At 42.9% G+C, this 23,085-nt stretch overlaps 1 protein-coding gene across 38 annotated transcripts in view; it reads left to right on the top strand.

Annotated features, from left to right (window-relative positions):
- The window catches only part of LOC129857963 (ankyrin-3-like), a 218,627-nt gene that overhangs the window by 184,408 nt on the left and 11,134 nt on the right, over positions 1-23,085 (top strand). For 28 of the 38 annotated variants that reach the window (XM_055926893.1, XM_055927039.1, XM_055927031.1 and 25 more), the window contains 7 exons: positions 684-912; positions 1,039-1,164; positions 1,389-1,511; positions 2,041-2,070; positions 3,086-3,167; positions 4,868-12,040; positions 12,886-12,960. In XM_055926893.1, the coding sequence (XP_055782868.1) occupies positions 684-912; positions 1,039-1,164; positions 1,389-1,511; positions 2,041-2,070; positions 3,086-3,167; positions 4,868-12,040; positions 12,886-12,960 (7,838 nt within the window). The remainder of the gene's footprint in view (positions 1-683; positions 913-1,038; positions 1,165-1,388; positions 1,512-2,040; positions 2,071-3,085; positions 3,168-4,867; positions 12,041-12,885; positions 12,961-23,085) is intronic. The other 10 variants (XM_055926959.1, XM_055927057.1, XM_055927047.1 and 7 more) reach the window with 4 other exon arrangements.

The following is a 23,085-nucleotide window of genomic DNA, read 5'->3' as shown; positions in this document are numbered from 1 at the left end:
CTTCAGAGTGTTTTCTATCCAAATCTACTAATAATATGCATATATTAGCTTCTGGGCCTGAGTAGCAGGAAGTTTACTCTGAGCACGCTTTTCATCCGAACGTGAAAATGCTGCCCCCTATCCCAAACAGGTTAAAACATGTTTTCACTGTCATTATAGGGTAGTGTGTGTAGATGGTTGAAAAAAAATATGATTTTATCCATTTTGAATTCAGGCTGTAACAAAATGTGGAATAAGTCAAGATTTTTTTTTAATGCTAATTAGTTTTCCGCAATGGCTCTAGGGGGTTGTAAGCTACAATGCGGCCTCTGTATGGAAACTGTAGCCACCCGCTCATTGGTAAATCCAACCCTAATCCTGGAGAGCTACCCTCCTGTAGATTTTTGCTCCAACCCCAGTTGTTTCTAACCTGGTTCAGCTTATCAACCAGCTAATTATTAGATTCAGGTGTGCTAGATTAGGGTTGGAGCAAAAACCTACAGGACGGTAGTTCTCCAGGAACAGGTTTGGAGAGCCCTGATTTAGATCAATTGTTCTCAAAAAAGCTATATCAAGCTTTATCAAGCTGTATGCATTATAATGTTCATGGATACCTCAACCAAGCTCTTGCCAAAAGACTCTGTGGTTGGCTTCAACATATGTATTAAGCTTTACTCATCATCTCTGTTTTTCCTTACCTCCAGGTTCTGGCTTACAGACTGTCACCAGACTCCTGAGACGGTCAGTCTGGCCTCTCAGCTATACCGGGAGCTGATCTGTGTGCCATACCTGGCCAAGTTTGTGGTGTTTGCCAAGATGAACGATCCTGTGGAGTCACGCCTCCGCTGCTTCTGCATGACGGACGACAAAGTGGACAAGACTCTGGAACAACAGGAGAACTTTGAAGAGGTGGCCAGGAGCAAGGACATTGAGGTGGGTCTTATTTGCACCCACACACTCATGCGCACACATACACAAAATATGCTGACATAGGTAGACACAAGCACAGCTACATGGTTTATATGAATTTACATGCTATTGTTGATAATGATTTTACAGGTCTTGGAGGGCAAGCCTATCCATGTGGATTGCTATGGCAACTTATCTCCTCTTAGCAAGAGTGGGCAGCAGCTGATCTTTAACTTCTTCTCTTTCAAAGAGAACCGGCTTCCTTTCAATGTGAAGGTAGCGTCACATTTTCATCCTTCTCTTATATGTAATAAGGTCACACTTTTCTATTATAGTGGTATGTGAGAGGATGATCGTCCTTCAAACTTGCTGACATGTTGTAAGCTCTAATTCTCATTTCTTTTTTTGGCACGTATGCCTTTTTTGAGCACCAAGAAAAGAATGTCATTATACTCTTATTTTATATATTTTTTATTGTACATGCTTTTTTTGCTCCTTAGGTCAGAGACATGGGCCAAGAACCATGCGGTCGACTCTCATTCTTGAAAGAGACAAAAACCACTAAAGGTCTTCCACAGACTGCTATATGTAATTTGAATATCACACTGCCAACTCATAAGAAGGTAGGCTGGATATGTGAATGATGTTTCCTCTGGGCCATATCATGTCATCCTCATGTAAATGAATTGAAAGACAAAGTACAGTAACAGCAGCAATTCCAGAGTGGAGAGGTTGTCCTCCATTTGGTTAGAATGCCTGCTGCTTGTGTCTTTTATCTGTATTTTTGCCAATGCCAATTATATGCCCCCACAAAACACACATTCTGTCATACACATTATATTACTAATTTACCTCGCTCAAAGTGTGGAAGAGTAATAGGGCTACGTTATGGTGGCATTTCTCTTTTTGTTTCTTTATGCAGTGTTCAAAAACTCTGAATTACGTTGCTGTTCTTTTTGCTGCTTTTCTGGGTCTTTGGTGGCCTGTGGACTAGTTAATTCCATGGCCTTTTCCATTGCAATATGGTTTGCTGCTCTCAGCTGCTTCATTCTCATTTCCTGATGTTTATTTCCACCCACACCTATTATAAACCACCCGCTGTCCATTGTGTCATCTTTCCCCTTGTCTGCAATGCATCTTGGGAACCACCAGGACATGATGGAGTCTGATCCTGATGATGAGGTAAATACATGATTGCTCATCGCATGAACTGCTTTGTTGTTTTTCCGTTGCTTTATTATTGTGAACGCTAGGATCGATAATGTATATGAATGTGTGGTGATTATCGTTATTTGATTAATGATGTATACGAGCCTTTTGCAGCAGATAGTAGTCTTTGTCATTGGTGAGAAGTCAAGTGACTTTTTGTAATGCATGAATGACAGTTCAATTCAACTGGTTTTATTATTATTGTCCTCGTCCCAAGCAAAGAGGACCAATTTGTGTACCACACCCTGGCTTATTTTCCATATCGTTCTTTCCATATGTGTTCAGTAGGCTAGTAGAAAACACCATCCCTCCACACTATTTTAAGATATAGAATGATATAGATGTGCATTTGGGTGGCAGATAGAAGTGGATAAACTGCTCCATAGTGCATAGTACTCCAGCTTAGTTGTGGTTTCAGCCATCTTTGTGCATGCTTTGGAAACACCTACAAGACCAATGAGTTATTTGTTGCATGGGGGAAACTCAATATAACCTAGTCAGCAGACGATGACAAGAATGTGGAATGGTTTATAGCTACATCTCAGAGTTTTCCTTCATTTACATTAAGTCTCGTGATCTCAAAAGAACATTCATCCTCCTCTTTAGATGATTTATTTGAAAGATCAGCTGCATTCTTAGTGTCAGCTTGTTGACATCTCAATGGACTCCTCCAAATCTTAGAATCACATATTGCATGTGTTTCTTCAAAATGAGATTGATTAATGCACTTGAAATCGCGCCACCAAGGTCACACTCAATCTGTCCAATCGGAGGAAAGCATGGATCTCTTAGTCAATCACTTGCAGTGCCTACTACCTCAACAACATGGACTCCCACACTGCAAAATGCATCATTTCGATTTGATTTCAAAATCACAAAATGGGAGAAATTCTGGCCGTAATGTCAAAAAAGGGAATATACCTTTTTGGCTTTTAAATCCAATCTTTATTTTATGTTAAAAGATATTTTGTTGTTTTTGTTGTTGCAGACTGAAAAACCAGACCGACGTCATACCTTTGCCTCCTTAGCTTTGCGTAAGCGCTACAGCTATCTGACCGACCCTGCAGCGAGTGAGTTTAACATCTTTACTTTCATAAATCCTCAGTTCATACAAAATATCAATAACGTTATACAACTTCATATGCCGTGTACGATATTACCTTTATGATATATTCATATATCAATAGTGTAGAATTATGAGCACTTTCCATACTGTCATCATACACGTCATGATTCATATCCATCCCGGACAACCCTTGCTTGGTGTCTTATACACCGAACAAAAATATAAATGCAACATGTAAAGTGTTGGTCTCATGTTTCATGAGCTGAAATTTTAAAAAAAATCCCAGAAATGTTCCATACGCACAAAAGCTTATTTCTCTCAAATGTTGTGCACAAGTTTGTTTACATCCCTGTTATTGAGCATTTCTCCTTTGCCAAGATAATCCATCCACCTGACAGGAGTGGCATATCAAGAAGCTGATTAAACGGCATGATCCTTACACAGGTGCACTTTGTGCTGGGGACAATAAAAGGCCACTTTAAAATGTGCAGTTTTGTCACACAACACAATGCTACAGATGTCTCAAGTTTTGAGGGAGCCTGTAATTGGGATGCTGACAGCAGGAATGTCCACCAGAGCTGTTGCCAGAGAATTGAATGTTCATTTCTTTACCATAAGCTGCCTCCAACGTCGTTTTAGAGAATTTGGCAGTGCGTCCATCCGGCCTCACAACCGCAGACCACGTGTAACCACGCCAGCCCAGGACCTCCACTTCTGGCTTCTCAAATAGTGTGATCGTCTGAGGGGCGGTGGGGGGTTGTACCGAGGAGTATTTTTGTCTGTAATAAAGCCCTTTTGTGGTGAAAAAATTATTCTGATTGGCTGGGCCTGGCTCCCCAGTGGGTGGGCCTGGCTGCCAAGTATGTGGGCCTATGCTCTCCAAGGCCCACCCATGAACAAAACCCTGCCCGGTCATGTAAAATCCATAGATTAGGGCCTAATTAATTTCTTTCAATTGACTGATTTTGTTATATAAACTATAACTCAGTAAAATCTTTGAAATTGTTTCATGTTGCGTTTATATTTTTAGTCAGTATACTTTGCAGACCCTCTCCATTTTGTGGAATATATTTTCCTTGTTTTTGTCTCATAACATTTGTGTGAAAACTACTGGCATTGCAACATCCAAATGTCAAATACAATTATTATCTTGTATCTTTTTCATTATTTTGAAGAACACCTCACTTTTATTGGCTTAGTGATTGTTCAGGGCATTCATTTCTTGTGAACCAATCAATAAGTGAACCCTTGAGACAATTGTTGCACTAATAATATACTAAAAGGATTGTGGGGTCATTTTTGGCATTGAAAATATATGATCATGGTGTGCACCAAACATATAAAAGGCACTGCAGCAAAACGGCAAACAGACAAAGCACATCAATGGTCAATAGAATGGTTGTGTTGGTATGTTTCAAATTGTTTCTTCTTCACTATTATGTCAAGCATTTTGTTGCCATGTATGCTTCATCATGTGTTATCTTGTATCTGTTCTATTTTATGACAGATCATTGACCGTGAACAATCACTTTTCATCACATCTTTGTTTAGATAGTAATTGACGTTTCATAAATGATATTATTCTTACTGCTTTGATTAATATTGGTCTTACTGACTCCAACTTTCTCTCTCTGGTTCCTCTGTTTTATTATTTCAATTTTTTTCCGTTGAATTTATGTTAAATCTTTGGTTTGGTTATTCAAGAAACAACTGATCGGAGCTCGCCGAGAACACAGCCTACTGGCTACACTCACAAACCTGTCTTTTCAACGAGATCTTATCAGGCGTGGTCGGCTGTTCCTGTCTCCGTCCCTGGCCAAGCCAAGTCTGGATTTGGTTCCCACTCCAGTTCATCGTCCAACACGCCCAATGCCTCTCCACTGAAGTCCGTGTGGTCCATCACCTCGGCGTCCCCCATCAAGTCCAACATAGGCGGCTCACCGGCCCATTCCATCAAGTCAGTCAGCGACGTAGCTTCCCCCATCAGGTCGTACAGGACCATTTCATCGCCAATAAAGACTGTAGTTCAGCAGTCCCAGTACCCAGTTCAGGTTACCCCCAGTCTCCAGTCATCGCCAGTCAGAAGCGTTCCAGACCATGTTTCCATCAAGGGACTGGCAGCATTGTCTACTAGAACCTCTCCTATCACCACTGGTGGAGGGTGTCTGCTAGAAAGGTCATCAATCGCCATGACGCCACCTGCTTCCCCTAAATCCTCACTGAACATGTACAGTTCAACTCTTCCATTCAAGGGTGTCATTGTGGGCACTGGCACCACAGCATCGTCCTGTCCTATAAAAACTGTTCCTGGCCTCTCCTCTGTCCGGTCCAGTGCAGACCCCTCAAGCCCCTCAAGGAGTCTCTTTTCCTCCCTCTCATCACCAATTAAATCCAACACTCCTCCTAGTGCTGCAGCTCTGATCAATGGAACAGTTTCCCCTACAAAGTACCGCTCCTCCTCCCCCACGTCCCTACTCTCCAGCAGCTTACAGGGGAGGATACAGGCAACCACCAATGCAGCAACAACAAGCGTAAATGCAGCCTTTGATGAGGTTGAAAAAACGTTCAATTCCTGCTCTGCCTCTGGATATGGCACTCTCAAGTCCATGTCCTCCTCAGCGTCATCCTCTTACCAGTCCATAAGATCCTCAGCCTCTAGTTCCCTATATGCCTCTTTAAGGTCCCCACCAAACCCACCAAACACAATGACTGTCCCAGTGTATTCAATTATAAATGTTTTGCCAGAACCCCAATTTAAAAAGCTCCCTGAGGTGTCAAAGTCAGCTGCTGCCCTCTTGTCCCCTCGAAAAACTATGCCTGCTGAGACAAACTCTCAAGCCCAGTCTTCCTTTGCCAGAACTCTGTCACCTGTCAAATCCCCCTTATTCATGTCCCCGGCTGCCCTAAAATCCACCACCTCATCACCGCTGTCCTCCAGTCAAGAGATACTGAAGGACGTGGCAGAAATGAAAGAGGACTTGATACGGATGTCTAACATCTTGCAAACAGAACCAAGTTCAGCCTCCAAAGGTTTCCAGTCTGACTTCCCAAAAGAGGCTAGAATGGAGGATGAGGAGCCTTACAGAATTGTAGAGAAAGTGAAACAGGACCTGGTCAAAGTTAGTGAGATACTAACAAAGGATACGGTCAAGGATAACAAGACAGCTTTTAAAACAAATACAACACATGAGGCACAGTTCTCTAAACAAGTGCCAGTGGATCCCCAGCAAAGCAACTGGAGTTATCCACCAAGATATGAGACAGTGGTCCCTCAAATCAAAACTAAGACTATACCAGACAGAGATTTCAATCTATCGAAGGTAGTAGACTACTTGACAAATGACATTGGCAGTAGCTCTATCTCAAAAATTGCAGATGTAAAGCATAGATCTGATGAGGTTAGAAGAGAAGGGGAGGAGAAACAGAAACGTATGCTTAAACCTGAGCACAAGCTGAAAATGCCACCCGCAAACATGCGGTCCTCTGCCTCAGAAAAGGAGCTCTGTAAACTAGCAGATGTGCTATTTGGGCCTGACGCCATGTTAGAATCTCCAGATGACATCTCACATGACCAGGACAAGAGTCCCCTCTCAGACAGTGGCTTTGAGACAAGGAGTGAAAGGACGCCATCTGCCCCACAGAGTGCAGAAGGCATGGGACCCAAGACGCTTTTCCAGGATATTCCACCGGTAATCACGGAGACAAGGACTGAGGTTGTTCATGTTATTAGGAGCTATGAGTCTCCTGAAGATAACAAGCAACCAATGATGGAAGATACAAGGGCGGTTAGATACATTGATGCTGAACCCAAAGGGCTGAATGCATCCAATGTGGACCAAACTAAATCATTTCAGATGAAAATCAGCCCGGACGATGACTCGATGGGCAAGGGCATGCGAGTTAAGGAAGAGACCCACATCACGACTACCACCCGAATGGTGTACCACAAACCCCAGAGTAAAGAGAATACATCAGAGAGGATTGAAGAATCAATGTCAGTGCATGATATCATGAAAGCTTTCCAGTCCGGCAGGGATCCCTCCAGAGAAATTGCTGGACTGTTTGAGCACAAGGCCGGCAATGATGACACATCACAGAGAGTTCTTGAAGATATCAGCTTAAAGCCAAAAGTTGAAAGAATAATTGAGGTTCACATTGAAAAGGGCAACAAAACTGAACCAACTGAGGTCATCATCCGGGAGACAAAAAATCGCCCAGAGAAGGAGATGTACTTCTACCAAGGGAACAGTGGAATGTCACAACACGGAGAGGAGGAGCCTGAAGAATCGCTCCCCTGTTACCTAGAGTCTTCCAGAGTAAACACGCCCATGACACAGGAAGATGACAGTCGTCCAAGCTCTGAACAGCTCATGGCAGACGACTCGTACAAAACCCTGAAGCTACTCAGCCAGCATTCTGTGGAATATAATGATGATGAATCATCAGAACTCAGAGGAGAGTCTTACAACTTTGCAGACAAAATGCTTCTCTCTGAGAAACCAGACTCGTCTCACTCTGACACTGAGGAGTATTTAAGGGACAGGTCTCGTTTTCAATCCCCAGATAGGAGTCGTTATCGTCAGGGAAGGTCTAGTGGATCAAGGCAAGAATATATTTTGAAGTCATCAAACACAAACAAATCAGGTCAAATTGCCAATGTAGATGATAACTTTGACAAACTAACACTGTTGCAGTATTCCTCAGAACCTGGTAGCCCAAAGCACTCTGTTTGGATGCGTGTCACTGATGACAGACAGAGCAAGAATAGAGAAAAGCTGATATATGAAGACAGAGTAGACAGAACTGTTAAGGAAGCAGAGGAAAAGCTTAGCGAAGTCTCTCAGTTTTTTCGTGATAAGACAGAGAAACTGAACGATGAGCTTTCTTCCCCTGAGAAGAAGTCCCGTAGGTCCGACTTTAGGGAAACGCGATCAGGGCCTAGCTCTACGCACAGCAGTCCTGAAAGATCAGCATACAGGAATGGGGGCAGTGGTGAAGAATATAGAGACCGTTTCAGAGACAGGTTTGGCTCCAATGATAGAAAATGTGCTAGTTTACCAAGCAGCCCAGAGAGGAGAGTGCTGCTACAATATAAGGATGACAATAGAAAACCAGGGGATGGCATCTCACAGGGCAATGTGGGTGATGCCTCTAAACCTTTTCAAATGTCATCCTCCAAAGTCAGTGCTGTTAGGCTACATTTTGAACAAGAGGCTCAAAAGCAAGATACGGGTCCACAATGGGGACACACGTCAAATCCCCCAGTAAGAAAACTCCTGGAAAGTAAGCTGCCTGTGTATCAAGTTTTTGCAGGCTCAAATATCCCCAAATCACCAGACAGTCCAGGATGTACAAGGAAGGTTCTAGAAAGTGAGGTAAGAGGATCTAGTGGACCAAGCCCCAGTGCTAATAGGTATATTTACTCATCTCCTAAACATGGCACAAACAGAAATGAACAGGAAGAAAAAAAGTCCTTCAAAACTTGGGAATGTCATGGAAATGGAAACTATCAACCACAAGTGTCAAAACTAGCCCACACTTTAGTTCAAGATGCACATGGCAATGACCACAATTCACAAAGAGAACAGCAGGGTTTTAGAGATGGAATAGCCAGAAAACAAGAGACAACCAAGAAAATAATTTACACAGAGCTTGTGGTCCGAGAAAACCCAAATAGTACCGGTAGTCTAAAAAAAAACTCGGAATCGCAAATTCCTGTTAGAATGCCATCTAGTTTCTCAGAAAATCATCAATCCACTTCATTAAAATGTGATACCTCTGTTAAACTGTGTGAAAGGCCAGGGTTACAAATACCTACTTTAGCTAGAAATAGATTACACAGCGGCTCTGAATCCAGAAAATCTACCAACGGCTCATCGGTAGAAAAATCATCTGATTCTTTTGATAGTAGTCAGTCAACTGTAGTGTGTAATGGTATAGACAGCGATCAAGTAGAGTACTTGGAAAACATAACCCCTGTAGTTGTTACTGAGGGTTTCAAAGACATCAAACCTTTGCCAGTTTATGTTAGCATCCAAGTGGGAAAGAAATACGAAAAAGAAACAGCTGAGCAGCTGGGAACATACAAAAAGATAGTGAGTCACGAGAGCCGAACAGTGCATGAGACACGGGGAGCGCTTTACACCATTAAACAAAAACAGCCCCCATCTCCTCAAGGCAGCCCAGAGGATGACACTCTAGAGCAAGTTACTTTCATGGACAGCTCTGGCAAAAGTCCTGTTACTCCTGAGACACCAAGTTCTGAGGAGGTGAGCCTTGCCTCCAGAACGCCAGATTCCGTGATTGGATACATGCCCGGCATGCCCATTCCAATAGCAGAGGAGTCGGAAGAAGACGAAGGAAAGACCTTCATCTACAAGGAGTCTCTGCCAAAGAAAACCAAGCCTGCCTCATCAGAAACCTCCAACCGAAATCAGGAAACACTGAAACGACCCAAAGAGAAAAGAGTCGCTTACATTGAGTTTCCCCCACCTCCGCCTTTAGAGGCAGAGCATTCTGACCCTGAGAAGAGGGGGTCTTGTGCCTCCTCAGAGGCTGAGTCAGAGATGATGGAGGTGAACCTCCAAGAGGAGCATGATCGGCACCTCCTCGCAGAGCCCATCATCAGGGTTCAACCTCCCTCTCCAGTTCCACCTGGAGCAGACGACAGCGACTCTAGCGATGATGAGTCTGTCTTCCATCCCATTCCCAACAAAAAGTACACCTTCAAGATGAAGGAGAAGGAGGAAGGAGAGAAGCATCTAAAACCCCAAAAGCCTGAGAGGAGCGGAAACAACAAGGAGTCAGGCACTAATGGCATTGAAAAAGAAGAGGATGTAGACTTAGAGAAAAATGGCAACGACCAATCAATCACAGACTGCTCCATAGCCACAACTGCTGAGTTCTCTCATGACACAGATGCCACTGAAATAGACTCTCTCGATGGCTATGACCTTCAAGATGAGGATGATGGATTGAGTGAACAGGACCCTAAAACATCAAGCCTGTCCAATGACGGCAAGACATGTGATCGTTCCTTTAGTCAATCAAAGCTTGAAGTCATAGAGGAGGAGAAAACACCAAGTGAGGATGGAGGGGATAATGGGAAAGCAAACTCAGACGAAAACACCGGAGATGAAAAAGACTACACTCTTGAGGGAAGACATCCAGATAGACAAGACTTTGCAGATAACTATTTTCGTTGTCAACTCGAAGAGGAGTTAAACTCTACCTTCAAAACAGTTGCCACGAAAGGCTTAGACTTTGACCCCTGGTCAAGCAAAGGGGAAGAAGGAGAAGGAGTTTTTGATGCCAAAGTGAGAGAAGAAGATCCCAAGCCTTTCGGTTTGTCTGTGGAGGACAAATCGCAAGCCACCACTCCAGACACTACCCCTGCTAGAACCCCGACTGACGAAAGCACACCGACTAGCGAGCCTAACCCTTTCCCCTTCCATGAGGGGAAGATGTTTGAGATGACGCGCAGTGGTGCAATTGACATGAGCAAGCGGGACTTTGTTGAAGAGAGGCTTCAATTTTTCCAGATTGGTGAGCATTCCTCTGATGGGAAATCAGGGGACAAGGGGAGAGGGGGCAAGAGTCCGGGGGTAGTTACCTCTCAGTCAAAAACAGGGGAGAGGGGTGAAGGGGTGAAGTTAGAGACTGCCACAGACAGCAGCACATCAGCAAAGTGCAGCCCTGCACAGACTGGCACTGACACTGGCTGTACCGATGCGCCTTCTGGTGACACAGTAGCCGAGACTACATCCTCATTCACGATTACGGCCTCTAAAGTTGACCCCAAATTACGCACCCCCATTAAGATGGGAATAGCCATTACAGTGAAAAAAGACTCGGGGGATCACACAGATTATAAGGCAGAGATGTCAGAAAGTCAGATGTCAGAATACATTAGCTTGGAAAACCAGTCAGTGGGGAGTCTGTTTAGCGGATACAGAGACCCAAAGCTGTCAGAAAGAAGAGATTATCCTGCAGAGAACTGCAATAACAACAATAACCTTGAGTCCTCTAGCGTCCAGGCTAACTATATACAATGTGGCAGTGTGGTGTTTAATTTGCAGTCGTCTTCTGAACCCACCCTTCAGAAAGCCAGTAGGATTGAAGCTTTGTTTTGTAGAGACTCTCTAGAGAGAGTAGAAGAAAACAGTGTTCAGGCTGAACACAGACAAAGTGAAGCCATCAAGGAAGCTGAGGTGAAGCAGCAAAGGTCTAGGCTGCCTGTCAAAGCGCCAGGGTGGTCTTTTCATACACAAGGCACAGCAATAGGGAAGCAAAAACCCAAACAGGTTGTCAAGGCTGAGGTGAGGAGAAGAGCAGAGCCTGTCATTGCCAAAGTAGAGCCCAGGTCTAGAATCCCAATCAAAGATATTAAAAAGAGCAGCACACCCAGCTCCCCAATATCAGTGCAGGTAACAACTCAGTCTAGCAGGGAAAGAGTAGCTATACAGTTTCCCTCCAGGTTGCCCATCAAAGACAGGTCTCAGGTTAGCTCGTCAGGTGAGACGAGTAGGGAGAACGCCAGCGAGGTTTGTAAACGCACCATCGAGTACTTTAAGGGCATTAGCGGGGAGACGCTAAAGCTGGCCAACCGCCTATCAGACGAAGAGAAAAAGACACAGGGAGAACAGTCCGAGGAAGACAGCACCTCCAGGAGCACCTCTCTGTCGGACCCCTCTCAGCCCTCCCGCTCGTCGAGGTCTGGTAGAGGCTCGAGAGCTGAGGCCGGGGCCTTGTCCGTAAGGGCAAAGGTCGACAGGGCCTCCGGCAGTGAGAGGAGCAGGAGGAGTAGGCGGACTGGTGGGAAGGAGGGCAGTCAGGTTGCGGGGCCTCGGGCGCCCCCCGTCGCGGAGATCAAGCCTAGTTTGTAAAACTTTCACACTTGTTAAAACCTTAGTTGCATGAAGTCGTTGTGATTGATTGCCTGTGGCGTGTTTATTCTCTTCAAACAGTAGCTGTCATTCTGTCATCGTCATCTATGTACTGTGTACTGTACTTGTCCTTGTCAGATTCTCCTCCTCCCCTCAACCCCTTAGTTGTCAGATACCTCAGCATGCCAGAGTAGTGACTGGTGCACTGGCACAGCCAGTCTCCTGTTGACGGCTACTGAGTCTGTCTATCTGTCTGTCTGTGCAGGGTGGCTACTGAAAACAGCAGTTCTAGTTTATTCTATTTCATGGTCAAGTTGTGTCTCTGAGCTAATTAGCCTTAGCGAAAACAGAAAGGTTGTCCGCATGTGTACTGTGTAGTCCCATTTAAGAACTATGAATCCACCCTAGAGTTCCTACGAGTACATGACTCTTTTGACCCATTATTACATTATTTTGTTTGTATGGTTCTTATGATAGTTACTGCCTGCTTAGAGGATACATATTCACAAACATTCACAGAGCACCTGTGTCCAAATAACCCACTGTAGTCCATCATATAGTGTCTATTCTGCCTTTTCTTGCCATTCAGGAAACTAGATCTGAAGTGCTGTCAGCCTAAACAAGCCATTGAATATTAAAATGCACATTTACAGTAAACCTGTTGATTCAATATTTATATATCAAACACAGAGGAGAGGCTGCAAAACAGTCTGCTTTTTTATCATTTGCAAAATACCACGCTTGGCCAGAAAAGGAAAGAGTCCTCTGTACTCTTATTTCAGTCAATAGAAAAGGTACTGAACCGTGTTGATTATTTAGATTATCTCTGCCCTTTAGGTCCTCAGAGTCCCTGTGAGCGAACAGACCTGCGGATGGCCATTGTGGCCGACCACCTGGGACTTAGCTGGACTGGTAAGGAAATAGTGCTCCCTGGTCTCAGTACCATCTGTCTTCATGGCTCTCTATTCTTCTGCTTTCCCCTCTCTCAAGAAAACAACATAGATATTATTGTGAGGAAACAGTGCCCTTTACAGAGTGATGCTCTTCTTACACTGCAGCTCTACATACTCATGCATGTGCAGAAATGGATGTCTTGAACTGATGCAGTGTTAATTTCATCAACAAAAATATTGACTTAAAATATTTGTAAAACACATTTTTCGGTGGTATTTGATGAGACTATAATTGACTAAATAGACCCACAAAAAACTGAAAATTATTTTTCATTTCAGTTGACTTAAACGAGACGAGACAAAATTATCTTGACTAAAATCTGACTTCTAAGTGGACTGGACAAGAGTTTTTGGAGCGACTGAGAGCTTTTCAGGAATAAGCACAATTAATATTAACAGCACAGATATGCAGCGCAAGTTCTGTTCAGCAGTGGGAAGGACGAGCCGCACCCGGTACATACAGCCTAAATCACCTGCTGAGCTGAGGGGTAGCAAGCGATGAGTGTGGGCAGACAGACAGGCTTCGCCCCGGCTGTTCCACCTCCGATTATACACATCACGAGGGAGACTCTTTTGCTTCCCTGTAGCTAACCAGTCACCACCAGCCTTCTCAGCCTGGTCTCAGACTAAACGTAACATAGTAAATGTCAATCCGGGACACTCAAATTAGTATGATATGTTACGTTTGGTCAGGGTTGGGGAGTAACAGAAATGTTGACTGTCATCCGTTATGTTACCAGCAAAAATATTGTAGTCAGATTACAGATACTTTTGCAAACCTAGATGATTATTTTGAAGATTAAATTCAGAAAGGATGTTTGCGGAAAAAAACTTTGACACTTCTCTGTTTTCTCAATGACATTCAAATCAACATTGAAAAAGGTGCAAGTTTAAGTTTGTTCCATCTGAGCGAGTCTGACAACAAGTCAGAGACCACTATGATGACACACCAAATAGGTTTGATGGATCGCGGGAAAATAACAAGAATAGGCTTTTGTAGACTACAGTCCAAGCTATGTCTTCCAATGTTGCGACTTCTGTCGGCATCCAAAGATTATCCAACTTGAATAAACCCTTGGAGGTAAGGATGACAGCAGTGGTGTAGTCTACGGCGATACAGATATCACTCATTATTGATATCTACATAGCACATTGATGTGAATCACACTACTGCTCTCTCATTTAGCTATTTGTGCCTTACGGAATGTGGTTGTTGTGGATGGCTATTCACAAATCTTAATGTGTATTTAAACCCAATAATGGTTGAATTCAAAAAGTTTAAGCTGCCTACTGTATCAATCATTGTTTTTGAAACCAGTGGACAGCCAGTGAAAAATGTGCTCTTGCAAAACTGCATAGTGCAGATCCCAGCCTATGGAATAAAAGTGGGGATTTTATTGCTCAATTTAATTCATACAGATAAAAATGTATAAATCCATAGGCCTAATGGACACATGCTCAAACTCGTACACTTTTGATAGACTTAAGGGGGCAATCTGTAGTTGCTACATCCATTTTTGGACATATACATTTTATATACAGTACCAGTCAAAAGTTTGGACACACCTACTCTTTCCAAGTTTTTTCTTTATTTTACTATTTCCTACATTGTAGAATAATAGTGGAGACATCAAACTATGAAATAAAACAATGGAATAATGTAGTAACCAACAAAGTGTTAAACAAATCAAAATATATAAAACATTTGAGATTCTTCAAAATAGCCACCCTTTGCCTTGATGACAGCTTTGCACACTCTTGGCATTCTCTCAACCAGCTTCATGAGGAATGCTTGAAGGATTTCCCACATGCTGAGCACTTGTTGGCTCCTTTTCCTTCACTCTGCGGTCCAACTCATTCCAAACCATCTCAATTGGGTTGAGGTCGGGTGATTGTGGAGGCCAGGTCATCTGATGCAACACTCTCCTCCATCACTCTCCTCCTTGGTCAGTGATTTATTTTGAATTCAAGGCACACTTAACCAGCATGGCTACCACAGCATTCTGCAGCGATACGCCATCCCATCTGGTTTGTGCTTAGTGGGACTATCATTTGTTTTACAACAGGTCAATGACCCAAAACACACATCCAGGCTGTGTAAGGGCTATTTGGCCAAGAAGGAGAGTGATGGAGTGCTGCATCAGATGACCTGGCCTCCACAATCACCCAACCTCAACCCAATTGAGATGGTTTGGGATGAGTTGGACAGCAGAGTGAAGGAAAAGCAGCCAACAAGTGCTCAGCATATGTGGGAAAAGCATTCCTCATGAAGCTGGTTGAGAGAATGCCAAGTGTTACATGTTTGTTTGGTCTTCATCCTCGTGCCTATACACGGCACGCCGTAATCTGGGATTAATTTCAAAAACTATTACGCATTCCTGCGTCTGTCTCCCGATCCTTCATACCAACGTGACAGAATAATCGACCATTAAGGGAGACAGCGGGAATGGCCCGTCCGATGTCGCTGCTACTGGTCCATCCGGCTCCGCCGCAACTTCGGCAGCCACAACCGGTCTGTCCGACCAACGCCACTGCTACTGGTCCGTCCGACGCAACTTTGACAGCGGCAACTGGCCCGTCCGACGACGATGCAACTTCGGCAGCTGCATCGGGTCCTGATCGACCTGCACTGCGTTCCTGTGATCGTCCTTGAAGCTGGTGTTGCGCGTAGAGGGGGGGGGGGGTACTGTCACGGATCCCTCCGGAACTTTCATTACACACACCTGTCCCCTATTCCCACTGATTAGTACTTGTATAAGTGTGCCCTTTGACTTCCATTGGGCTGGCGATTATTGTTACAATGTCCGTTGGTGCGTGTGAGTACCTGTGCTGTGTGTTTTGGGCTTTCATGCCCTTGTGGATTGCGCAGATGATTACTGGTCTCCTCCCATGTGTTAATCATCGTGCGTGTGTGTTATTTATTCAAGGTACTCCTCGCTCTTTTTGTTTGGGTTTCAACCCTGTGTTTTTGTATAGTGTTTGGTCTTCGTCCCCGTTCCTTTACACGGCACGCCGTAATTTGGATACAATAAAAACAACTATTACACATTCCTGCGTCTGTCTCCCGATCCTTCATGCTAACGTGACAGACCCCTTGACCTTTTCCACATTTTGGATAAAGTACTGAGTTAAGTGTCTGTATACTGTAAATGTGATATTTCAGTTTTTTATTTGGAATAAATTAGCAAAACTGTCTAAACTTTTATAATTTTTTTGCTAATTAATAAATAAAAAATAGAAACAGAAATATTACGTTTACACAAGTATTCAGACTATTTAATCAGTACTTTGTTGAAGCACCTTTGGCAACGATTACAGCCTTGATGCCTCTTGGGTATGACGGTACATGCTTGGCACGCCTGTATTTGCTGAGTTTCTCCCATTCTTCTCTGCAGAGCCTCTCAAGCTCTGTCAGGTTGGATGGGGAGCGTTGCTACACAGATATTTATAGGTCTCTCCAGAGTTGTTCAATCAAGTTTAAGTCCGGGCCCTGGGTGGGCCACTCAAGGACATTCAAACACTTGTCCCGAAGCCACTCCTGCGTTGTCTTGGCTGTGTGCTTAGGGTCGTTGTCCTGTTGGAAGGTGAACCTTCGCCCCAGTCTGAGGTCCTGAGCACTCTCTCTCTCTGTACTTTGCTCCGTTCGTCTTTGCCTCAATCCTGACTAGTCTCCCAGTCCCTCCCCACAGAATGATTCTGCTACCACCATGCTTTACCGTAGGGACGGTGCCAGGTTTCCTTTGGACGTGACGCTTAGCATTGAGGCCAAAGAGTTCAATATTGGTTTCATCAGACCAGAGAATCTTGTTCTGATGGTCTGAGAGTCTTTAGGTGCCTTTTGGCAAACTCCAAGCTGACTGTCATGTACCTTTTACTGTAGAGTGGCTTCCGTCTGGCCACGCTACCATAAAGGCCTGATTGATAGAGTGCTGCAGAGATGGTTGTCCTTCTGGAAGATTCTCTCATCTTCACAGAGGAACTTTAAAGCTCTGTCAGAGTGACCATCGGGTTCTTGGTCACCTCTCTGACCAAGGCTCTTCTCCCCCGATTGCACCGTTTGGCCGGGTACCTAGCTCTAGGAAGAGTCTTGGTGGTTCCAAACTTCTTCCATTTAACTATGATGGCGGCCACTGTGTTCTTGGGGACTTTCAATGCTGCAGAAATCTTTTGTTACCCTTCCCCAGTTCTGTGCCTTGACACAATCCTGTCTCGGAGCTCCGAGGACAATTCCTTCGACTTCATGGCTTGGTTTTTGCTCTGACATGCACTGTCAACTGTGGGACCTTTATATAGACAGGTGTGTACCTTTCCAAATCATGTTCAATCAATTGAATTTACCACAGGTGGACTCCAATCAAGTTGTAGATACATCTCAAGGATGATCAATGGAAACAGGATGCACCTGAGCTCAATTTTGAGTCTCATAGAAAAGGGTCTGAATACTTATGTAAATAAGTATTTCTGTTTATAATGTTTTTGCTTTGTCATTATGGGGTATTGTGTGTAGATTTCTGTGGATTAAAAAAAATGTAATCCATTTTAGAATAAGGCTGTAAGGTAACAAAATGTGGAAAAGCCAAGGGGTCTGAATACTTTCCGAAGGCACTGTATATATATCTATTGATTCTTGAAGAATATAACTTATAAATGCATCATGAGCTTAGTTCAACTGTCACACTCCATGAAAATATAAGCTTGTTTTTCTCCAATGTTTATAAACATTGTAAATGTAGCCTAATAACATGGTTAAAACATTATTTTAGATATAATGGATGGTCAGTCCTTGCATTCACTGCTCTGTCTATTAATCTGAGGGTGGTTACATTTCTCCAGGCCCATCGCTCAGCTTTTTACCAAAACACAGGCGGGGCGACCGTTTTGTTATTGTTTCATCTGTGGATTTGCCTTTTAAACAATTGCATATTATCAAGATATCAAAGTGTCACCAACAAGAAAGGTAAACAGTAGGCCTATAGCAAATGCAGCATATGGCATTCATTTTTCACATGTAAATAGCACTTTTCAGTCACGCTCAAAGCATGCCATTCCATGAGCGCAGCATTTCTTTTTCAACTCAAATCAATGACCCCAATCAGTCCTCCATGACAACAAAATCAGAAACAGTAGGGCTAGCTAAATCCTTTGTTTTGGGGTTATTTGGCTAATCTCTACTTCCATATTTCAAGGTCCTATTCTTGAAGATCAAAGGGTATAATATTTATTGGAATGACTGGAATTCTGATAGACTTTGGTTTTTAATGTAAAGATATAATTTAATCGTATTAATATATGTAGTAGAAAGCGATGGGTTAGAAGAAGCCTACATATCCAACCCATAAAGTACAATTTAACATCCATATATGGCCAGCTATGTCAACTTTAACATTGATTTATCCTGCAATAGATGTGGTTCAATTGGTAACATACATTTGTGTCTTCTTCTAATGCCTTTTAAGGGGAAAATAATCTAAAAGTAACTGAATATAATCAGATTACTTTACTGAGTTAGGGTAATCCAAAAGTTACCCAAAATTTGAACAGGTAACTAGCAACTGTAACAGATTACATTTAGAAAGTAAGCTACCCAACCCTGCGTTTGGTATGGTTACATAAGACAGATGGTTACTTATGGGTGGTTGGTCAGGGTGGGTGGGCGTATAACGCAAACGTCTAGTAACCCAGAGGTTGTGAGTTTGAATCTCATCAGGGACAATTTTAGCTAATTAGCAACTTTTCTATGACTTACTACTTTTTATCTACTTTGCAACTACTTAGCATGTTAGCAAACCCTTCCACTAACCCTTTAACCAAACTCCTAAACTTAACCTTAACCATAACCCCTAGCCTAGCTAACGTTAGCCACCTAGCTAGACTTCGTAAAATACCATACGTTTAGCAAATTCGTAACATAGTACGTTTTGCAAATTAGTAAAATATTGCACGTGTTGTAAATTCGTAACATATAATACAAATTGTAATTCGTAACATGTCATACGAACTTGGTGATGTACATCCACAAATTAATACATCCCATACGAAATGTAACATATCATACTAAATGGAGTGTCCCGGATTTACATACAGAATAATACGAGATGCTCTGAGACCAGTTTGGCCTTCTAGTTAGCTACCCTTTGCCTGGTTAAGAAACACAAGCTGCTTTCCCGAAATTAAAAACAATAGCAGTATTGAGTTGTTTATAAAAAAAAGTAGCCTGTCTTTGAATTTGTAGTCTCGCTCAACCCTCCCACTGGGATGGCAGGTAGCCTAGTGGTTTAACTGTTGGGCCAGTAACCGAAAGGTTGCTGGATTGAATCCCCGAACTGACAAGGGAAAACTATTTGTTCTGCCCCTGAACAAGGCAGTTAACCCACTGTTCCCTGGTAGGCTGTCACTGTAAATAAGAATTTGTTCTTAACTAACTTGCCTAGTTAAATAAAGGTTAAAAAAAAAAAAAAATCCACTGTCCCCACTGCATTTCATAGCCAAGATCTGTAGCCAAGTCTCCCTCTTTTCCTCAGTGAAAATGGCTTGATTCAAGCCATTACCTCTCAAGAGATTAGACCCATAATACTGGCGCTAATTTATTTTCTTTCTATTGTGCATTGGCGGGCAGCATTTTACATTCATAAAGCATATCGCAGGCTGTTCTAAAACTAGGTTACTTGCATACCGGACCGTTTACCATTTGTTTAGGCTACACCTTGTTCAGTCATGTTACCTCATTAAAAACCTGGTGCGTGTTCAGAAGCACACAACATTTTGAAAAGTTCAGATAGAAATATACTATGTAGAACAAACATGCCTCTGACATGTTGAATAAGGAATAATGTCGCCTCTAATCGTGGAATTTCTAACTGCAACGTTTGAGAACGTTTTGCAACTGAACGTGGCCCTGGTAACATTACCAGTAGCCTATATGCAAAGTAACATTTGGTAAATCTCATCAGGGACAAGGGACATCAAAAGAAAGGAAAAGGGACATCAAACTATTTATTTACAACATTCCTCTTGCCAATACGCTACATCTGACTGGGTGAATAACTTCATTTTGAGTTCATGTGGACCTAGTGACTCAGACTTGAGCACTTGGTCCAGGAATCGAGCACTGGGACTTGGACTCAAGCACAGGGGACTTGGGACTTGATTCAGGCTCGACTACATCACTGTGCGAAACCGTCATTAGCTCCCATTCAAAGTCATTAGCCCTCGTTCAACTTTTGGACATCAATGAGGCTGCGACGTCTGTGGAACGTTGATAACAATGGCAATGATGCGACCGAGTAACAGAGGTGCAACCCATACTGTGGCTTGCGAAAGTATTCACCCCCCTTGGCATTTTTTCTATTTTGTTGCCTTACAACCTGGAATTATAATTGATTTTAGATTTTTTGTATCATTTGATTTACACAACATGCCTACCACTTTGAAGATACAAAATATTTTTTTATTGTGAAACAAACATAAGACAAAAAAACAGAACTTGAGCGTGCATTACTATTCACCCCTCAAAGTCAATACTTTGTAGAGCCACATTTTGCAGCAATTACAGCTGCAAGTCTCTTGGGGTATGTCTCTATAAGCTTGGCACATCTAGCCACTGGGATTTTTGCCCATTCTTCAAGGCAAAACTGCTCCAGCTCCATCAAGTTAAATGGGTTCCGCTGGTGTACAGCAATCTTTAAGTCATACCACAGATTCTCAATTGGATTGATGTCTGGGCTTTGACTAGGCCATTCCAAGACGTTAAAATGTTTCCCCTTAAACCGCTCAAGACTTGCTTTAGCAGTATGTTTAGAGTCATTGTCCTGTTGGAAGGTGAACCTCCGTCCCAGTCTCAAATCTCTGGAAGACTGAAACAGGTTTCCCTCAAGAATTTCCCTGTATTTAGCGCCATCCATCATTCCTTCAAGTCTGACCAGCTTCCCAGTCCCTGCCAATTAAAAACATCCCCACAGCGTGATGCTGCCACCACCATGCTTCACTGTGGAGATGGTATTCTCGGGGTGATGAGAGATGTTGGGTTTGCGCCAGACTGTCACGTTCGTTGTATGAATCGGACCAAGGTGCAGCGTGGTATGCGTACATTCTTCTTTATAAAGAAAGAACACTGAACAAACTAACAAAACGAAGGAAATGTGAAGCTATATGAAATAGTGCAGAGAGGCAACTAAACATAGAATAAGAACCCACAAACACCAAAGGGAAAATGGCTACCTAAATATGATCCCCAATCAGAGACAACGATAAACAGCTGCCTCTGATTGGGAACCATATCAGGCCACTCTAGACATACAAATCACCTAGACCTACAAAAACCCTAGACATACAAAAAACCCTAGACAATACAAAAACTAACGTACCCACCCTAGTCACACCCTGACCTAACCAAAATATAAAGAAAACAGATATTCAGGTCAGGGTGTGACACAGACATAGCGTTTTCCTTGATGACCAAAAAGCTAAATGTTAGTCTCATCTGACCAGAGTACCTTCTTCCATATGTTTGTGGAGTCTCCCACATGCCTTTTGGTGAACACCAAACATGTTTGCTTATTTTTTTCTTTAAGCATTGGCTTTTTTCTGGCCATTCTTCCGTAACGCCCAGCTCTGTGGAGTGTGCGGCTTAAAGTGGTCCTATGGACAGATACTCCAATCTCTGCTGTGGAGCTTTGCAGCTCCTTCAGGGTTTTCTTATGGTCTCTTTGTTGCCTTTCTGATTAATGCCCTCCTTGCCTGGTCCATGAGTTTTGGTGGGCGGCACTCTCTTGGCAGGTTTGTTGTGGTGCAATATTCTTACCATTTTTTTATAATGGATTTAATGATGCTCTGTGGGATGTTCAAAGTTTGAGATATTTTTTATAATCCAACCCTGATCTGTACTTCTCCACAACTTTGTCCCTGACCTGTTTGGAGAGCTCCTTGGTCTTCATGGTGCCGCTTGCTTCGTGGTGCCCCTTGCTAAGTGGTGTTGCAGACTCTGGTGGCCTTTCAGAACAGGTGTATATATACTGAGATCATGTGACAGATCATGTGACACTTAGATTGCACACGGGTGGACTTTATTTAACTAATTATGTGACTTCTGAACGTGGTCCCGTGTGGCTCAGTTGGTAGAGCATGGCGCTTGCAACGCCAGGGTTGTGGGTTCACTTCCCACGGGGGGACCAGGGTTCAATTCCCACGGGGGGACCAGGATGAATATGTATGAACTTTCCAATTTGTAAGTCGCTCTGGATAAGAGTGTCTGCTAAATGACTTAAATGTAAGGTAATTGGTTTCACCAGATCTTATTTAGGGGCTTCGTATACATATGCACGCACCACCTTTCCTTTTTTATATATTTTTTTATCAAGTAATTTTTTCCATTTCACTTCACCAATTTGGACTATTTTGTGTATGTCCATTACATGAAATCCAATTTAAATTACAGGTTGTAATGCTTCGCCAAAACTTTGCGGCACCATCTGGTGATTGTGTTTCTCTCCCTCTCTGCATTTGTATGTGTGTGTTTGTTTTGTATGTGATTTGCAGTATCTATGTGGGCTGAATTAGGAATTTATATGGCCAGATCATTATTATATGTTGTTATATGTGTTTGTCATATTTCTGCTTTTGGGAAGAGAATAGGATGTTATGCAGAAAAACATGTTGGTAGTACAAGGCTATGTACACTGAGTATACCAAACATTAGGGTCAGCCATAGTGGTATGGTGCACCTGGAGCAAAGTAGGCTTAAGTGCCTTGCTCAAGAGCAGGTGTTCTTAATGTTTTGTATACTCAAGTGTATGTTTGTGCACATGTCAGTGACGTATGTTTACTATAGGTTAATGATGCAATACAAATGTGATGTGACTAAAATGAAAGGGCATTTAGATGACTAAAATGTCCTACTGTTTTCGTCATTTAGACAGTAACTAAATAATTATTAAAATGACAAAAAAAATATTTCCTGCAGTCAAATGACCAAATCGCTCTCTAGTGGCCTCATGGGTGGAATGTTTATTTTAAAAAATGTACTTTTAAAAAATATATATATATATTTTTCTTGATTTCATCATTCATAAACATTATTTTTTAAACG

Source organism: Salvelinus fontinalis, chromosome 1 (genome assembly GCF_029448725.1).
Source record: "Salvelinus fontinalis isolate EN_2023a chromosome 1, ASM2944872v1, whole genome shotgun sequence".
NCBI classification, from domain to species: Eukaryota; Metazoa; Chordata; class Actinopteri; order Salmoniformes; family Salmonidae; genus Salvelinus; species Salvelinus fontinalis.
The sequence above is the reverse complement of the archived record's forward strand: the minus strand, read 5'-3'. Positions and strand labels throughout refer to the sequence as shown.